Raw genomic sequence first — 6,311 nt, forward strand, 5'->3', positions numbered from 1 at the left:
TTTGCACAAAAAGAGTGTTATGTATAATGATGTACACTCTCTCAGGAAAAAAGGTACAAGTTGTTACTGGGGCGGCACCCAGATACAAAGAGTGCAAAAGCTAAAAGGTACACCTTTCTATCTTAATTACACCTAAAGGGTAAATAAGGTACCTTAAAGGTACATATTAGTACCTAAATGATACATATTAGTACCATTTGAAAGGGTATTGCCCTAGTGACATCTGTTGCACCTTAGGGTTCAACCCCAGTGACAACCTTTTTTTTACCCGAGAGTGCATAAAACCTTGTGTGTTGATTAGAATCAAATGCAGACATTCATCATGATAAGAGTTTAAGCCATATACTGTCTGTGCACCATCAAGTGGACTTCTTGGTGCTTAATAAAGTGGACTTCGATTCCAAATTTCCCAGAAGAATAAGTATAAACAGTAATGATTCACAAATAGTATATTAAGCATTCGTCTGTAATAGATTTATTTATTCTTCAACACAACAATGATTAGGGATCATAAAATTCTCAGGATGTAGGACAGTGGTGTATAATCCTCTCTTGCGACATACGGATACAAACACAAACATGGACTCCTACACAGACCAGCTATGATTGTATTTACAGAGAGACTGCTGACGCCAGCGGCCGGCTTAATGCAATGGAAATCAAATGATGGGGCATTTGATGATCCCTTAAACTGTACCATTACACTTCTCTTTTCCTCATTAAAAAGCTCTAGAGTGGGAAAGATCTGCATGATACATGTATTTGGCACATGGGAGTTGACATTTTTAGGTGTTTGTGGTGTGTAACGGTCCATTTATAGGAGCGAGTATAGAGTGACCATTCATAAAAATGGAACAAGTGAGCTAGACTTCCCAGAATTTTTACATTTTTTTTTAAATTATAACTTTGATTAATATTGCCTCTGTATTTGGCTTACGCTGAAGGATCATAGACCTGGGTAGTCGGTATATTTACATTTGTTATAAATCAGCAGACATCATATTTTCAAATATCACAGGGGAAAAAAATGTATATATGTGTGTGTTTGTATATGTCCATACATATATATATACATATATATTTTTTTCTATTTTAATATGTTAAAATAAGACATTTTTTTCCATGTGATGGCAAAATTGTATATTTGGTGAGTAAATAATGATATTATTAATAAAAATATGTATTATTAATAAGTAAATAATTTATATTATATATATATATATATATATATATAATATAAATTATTTTTAATTATATATATGTATATATAATATAATATAATATATATATATATATATATATATATATATATATATATATTTTTTTTTTTTTTTTTTTTTTTTCCCCTGTGATGGCAAAATTTTATATTTGGTGAGTAAATAATAATATTATTAATAAAATAAATAATATAATATATAGGCTACACAATTACTTTAATATTTGTTGAGTAAATTTCAAAAATGCACATAAATATATTAAAATAGAAATATATGGTAATACTTTACAATAATAATTATTAATAGAACAGTTCTATTTTTATTAACTAACATTAACAAAGGTTAATAAATACTGTAAAATTATTTACTTATTAATTACATAATATATATATATAATTATAATATAATATATACACACATATATATATATATATATGTGTATATATATATATATATATATATATATATATGTATATGTATATGTATATATATATATATATATATATATATAAATTACTTTAATGTTTGTTGAGTAAATTTCAAAAATGTACATTAATATATTAAAATAGAAATATATGGTAACACTTTACAATAATTATTATTAATAGAACAGTTCTATTTTTATTAACTAACATTAACAAAGATTAATAAATACTGTAGCAAATATATTGTTAGTTAATACATTAACTAATGTTAAAAAATTAGACCTTATTGCAGTGTTATGAAATATATTTATATATACATATATATTTTTTTTTATTATGAAAATGAAGTTATTGAAGCTGTGCACATACAAATTTTATTATTATTTATATTATTTTAATGGCAACTACCCAATTATACTAATTATAATCATTATAACAATAAAAAGCAAAAGTCAAGAAAAGGATAGAAGCTCTTTCCATTGTTCAGTTCGATGTGTCCAGCACTTGGTCAGAGTCTATCAGTTCAGATCTACTGGTTTGTTGATTCTAGCTGAGAAATGTCAGTCAGCGCAGCAGTGGCATGGTTTGATTTTGTTTTGAAAGCACTATTTTTTAATAAGACAGATGCCCTTTACAAAAACGAATCTCCAGGCTTACGCAGTAATTTATCTTATTCCATCATGGATGTTTGTTGTGTAAATCAGATCGGAGTGAAGCTAACAGACTGTCAGCATGTCACATAGATCAGTAGCAAGCTGGCAGGTTCATTCTGCTGGTAAAATGAGGTTTGAAGACATTGCTGAGTTACTGTGTAATCAACAAACATGCCCCCACCTATTCCACTGTCACTGGTTGTAATTGGTTGAATTGAGTTTTTTTCTTTTTCTCTTTTGTGGATCCGATGCAGGTGAAATCAGGTTCAAGCTCATGGGGGCAGTTTCAGGTCACAGAAAAAGACTGTTGATTTTATTTTATTAACACATGTTCCTGTTAATGCTTTCAAAGAAAGGTATTTTTTCATTTTCTTACCTCCATTGACAAAATTCCTTAGATAACATCTGATAACATCAAAATAAAAGAATAGGTTAATAAATGCCTATTTTAGGAGGGGAGTTTCGATGTTGCAACATTATGTGGTAAAATTAAATAAACCAATTGTTTAATGTTCTGCACTTTGACAAACAATATTTCAGCCAGTTATTAGATTTTACTACTTGCGTTTATTTCTGGAAAACAGGAACATTCAATTAATAAACAATCAGCAAACGTAATGGTTTTACTTCCTGTCTTGGCTCAGTTCAGCCCATTTTGAACATAACATCTCTTGTTCTGCAGTGATTTACAGACAAAGAGGAAAAGACTATGCTAAGAATAGACACAGAATCAGTCTATCAAGCAGCAGGATGACAGAACACATTTAGACTCTATATTGCTGCCTTACACAATTCCTGAGAGTACAGCAATGAATCTCGATGATGCCAAAACCAGACAAATGACTTCTCCAAGCATCTTCCATTGTTTAACAATCTTTTGACCTTTCTTGTTTTATATGTGCCATATAATGTATCATATATATAAAAAGTAATGGTTTAAAAGTAAATATATAAATGTAATAATTTATAAAATCTGTGTCAAAGATGGATTTCATGGACAATAAATATATCGTAAGATTAATAATTTTTTTTTTTAAATAATTAGTAACACATAAATGATAACCAACAAGCATAAGTAAATGCTGAATGAAAATATCAAAGGGACACGTAACATTTTATTAAAATAATTGATAACTGTGACATTAAATTGAACGACAATGTTTTTAATCATATCCACAATTCAATACCGCCCTCTTCTGTAAATCTGAAGTGTCTTCCGCTTGTTCACACTGACCTGAATTTTACATATTAATAGGACTTCAATTCCCAAGATGCAACAGGGTTTCAGGAAAAGGCGGGGCTTGTGCTTTCAGCTGCATTGTGGGAGCGGGAAAACGCCGCAAATACTCACGTTGTTCAATAGTGGAGATTTCAACGAAGCCGTCTACTCAAGGTACTCTAACGCTTAATGGCGAAAATCTACTACTTGTAGTTTGTTACTTGGTCTTTCACTAAAATACACAGTCGTGTTTGATCTATTTGATTCTTTAGCGGAGAAACGTCCATTTTAGACAGTCATTGTTTGCTTGGTTTATTCATGCGACTCGTTTGAGATCAGTCTAGATATTAATTGTGAATTTGTTAGTTTAGCTACTGAAGTCAGTATAAGCGAACTAGTAAATACCAAAACTGAATGATTTTCATGACGTTCGTTTTACACCGTAGATTGTGTCCTCCAATATGCACAGAACACGATTCCCGAACGAATGGTTCTTATGAGCCGGTTCTTTTTAGTGAATCACAACTATAAAGCGTGACCAGTGTTGTCCGATTGCCGAACGAATCGTTCCAATGAGTCGGCTCTTGTTCTAATGAGTCGGAACTGTGGCACATTCTCACTGTACTGCTGTCCACTAGTTATTACTTTCGTCATTTTTGATTCGAAAATAACCTAAATTTATTTGCTGATAATTAACTTGTTTTTCTCTCCTAGATTAAAACATGTCTATTGGTGTTCCCATCAAAGTCCTGCATGAAGCAGAGGGTCACATCGTGACCTGCGAGACAAACACGGGTGAAGTGTACAGAGGCAAACTGATTGAAGCCGAGGATAACATGAACTGCCAGGTACTTCTGAAAATGAGTTGATCCCACAAAAATCACAATTCATTCTTGATACGTTGTCTCTGTTACCCAAACAATTTCCATAAACTTGTATTTACAATGAGTCGTGAATAATGCTACTAACTGTACTTATGTTGTGTGAATCAGATGTCCAACATTACAGTGACCTATCGAGATGGCAGAGTGTCCCAGCTGGAGCAGGTGTACATTCGCGGCAGCAAAATACGCTTTCTCATTCTACCTGATATGTTGAAAAACGCCCCTATGTTGAAGAGCATGAAAAACAAAAACCAAGGGGCAGGAGCTGGAAGAGGCAAAGCTGCTATTCTCAAAGCACAAGGTTAGTCAACGAACATCCTTTTTATAGTATTGTTGATTTCTGCATATGTATTATTATTATGTATTATTGAGTAGCTGCATATGTATTATTCAGTGGTTGCAATATCAAGTGCTCTTTAGCTACATAAATTATTTTTATGGTCCCAAATGTTTTTGCTGGGGGAATTTAAGTAGTTGCATTCAAATATAAATACTATGTTTAAAATATTACAATTCGTTTAATTCTCAAAAAACAATAGGAAAGATAGTGGCTCTGAGCACTGTTTGTCATTTAAAACATTATCAAGTGGCTGAACAAGTTAAAGGATTAGTTCACTTTCATATAAAATTTTCCTGATAATTTGTCATCCAAGATGTTCATGTCTTTCTTTCTTCAGTTGAAAAGAAATTAAGGTTTTTGATGAAAACATTCCAGGATTATTCTCCTTATAATGGACTTCAGTGGTCTCTCCAAATGATTGAAGGTCAAAATTATAGTTTCAGTGCAGCTTCAAAGGGCTTTAAACGATACCAGATGAGGAATAAGGGTCTTATCTAGCGAAACGATCGGCCATTTTTGAAAAAAACGTAAATGTATATGCTTTATATAAACAAATGATCGCCTTCCAAGTGCTTCCGCCAAAACCGTACTTTTGTATTCTTCAAAAAGCTTACGCTTTATGTCCTACGCCTTCCGTATTCTACTTACGGGAAAAAATGTAACTGGCGCTGCGTTCGTTCCGTAAGTTGAATAGGGAAGGCGTAGGACATACGGTGTAAGCTTTTTGAAGAATACGAAAGTACGGTTTTGGCGGAAGCACTTGGAAGGCGATCATTTGTTTATATAAAGCATATACATTTACTTTTTTTTTTTTTTTTTTTTTTTTTTTTTTTTTGAAAATGACCGATCGTTTCGCTAGATAAGCCCCTTATTCCTCATATGGTATCATTTAAAGCCCTTTGAAGCTGCACTGAAACTATAATTTTGACCTTCAACCGTTTGGAGGCCATTGAAGTCCACTATAAGGAGAATAATCCTGGAATGTTTTCATCAAAAACCTTAATTTCTTTTTCGACTGAAGAAAGACAGACATGAACATCTTGGATGACATGGGGGTGAGTAAATTATCAGGAAAATTTTATATGAAAGTGAACTAATCCTTTAATGCTTTTCATGGGAAAAGCACAAGATGAAACCACTAACTGTTTATTTTTCCCTTGCAGTCGCAGCAAGGGGCCGAGGTCGAGGAGGACCAGGAGGAAGGGGAAATATTTTCCAGAAAAGGCGATAATGTGAATCCTGTTTTAATCACAGTATCATTTTGTACAGTTTTATTTTTCTTTTGAGAAATTGTGTTTTTTTTTTTTTTTTTTGGATTGTTGAAATTGGTGATCTTGTAGTTTTGTTGATTTTGCAATAGTTTTATTTCACTTTTCTCATGTAATAAAGCTGTTTAATTACACAAAGTGTTTTATTAATTAAGTGAAGGACTGATTTAGCAGCATGTCATTCCATTTATTAACAGTCAAATATCTAAACACCTCAGCACGCACTTAAAGTTTGCACCAAATTATTGCTTTAATAGAAAATAACCTGTTTAATCACAATTTTCTCAGTGTCCTGATTATGTAAT

General features: G+C 32.0%; 1 protein-coding gene across 1 annotated transcript; it reads left to right on the plus strand.

Moving 5' to 3' along the window:
* The first annotated feature begins 3,550 nt into the window (after positions 1–3,550).
* LOC127503408 (small nuclear ribonucleoprotein Sm D3) lies at positions 3,551–6,144 on the plus strand. The gene is made up of 4 exons (XM_051877133.1): positions 3,551–3,688; positions 4,229–4,362; positions 4,507–4,699; positions 5,902–6,144. The coding sequence occupies exons 2-4, from the start codon at positions 4,237–4,239 to the stop codon at positions 5,967–5,969; spliced, it is 387 nt and encodes a 128-aa protein (XP_051733093.1). The 5' UTR covers positions 3,551–3,688; positions 4,229–4,236; the 3' UTR covers positions 5,970–6,144.
* The last annotated feature ends 167 nt before the right edge of the window (positions 6,145–6,311 follow it).

Source organism: Ctenopharyngodon idella, chromosome 21, assembly GCF_019924925.1.
Source record: "Ctenopharyngodon idella isolate HZGC_01 chromosome 21, HZGC01, whole genome shotgun sequence".
In the NCBI taxonomy this organism is placed as follows: Eukaryota; Metazoa; Chordata; class Actinopteri; order Cypriniformes; family Xenocyprididae; genus Ctenopharyngodon; species Ctenopharyngodon idella.

Bases quoted from the DNA above. Each gene is read 5' to 3' on its own strand.
- LOC127503408 (XM_051877133.1), top strand. From the start codon at position 4,237: ATGTCTATTGGTGTTCCCATCAAAGTCCTGCATGAAGCAGAGGGTCAC. The intron at 4,363-4,506 runs GTACTTCTGAAA...TGTGTGAATCAG, and splicing joins AGGATAACATGAACTGCCAG to ATGTCCAACATTACAGTGAC. The intron at 4,700-5,901 runs GTTAGTCAACGA...TTTCCCTTGCAG, and splicing joins TGCTATTCTCAAAGCACAAG to TCGCAGCAAGGGGCCGAGGT.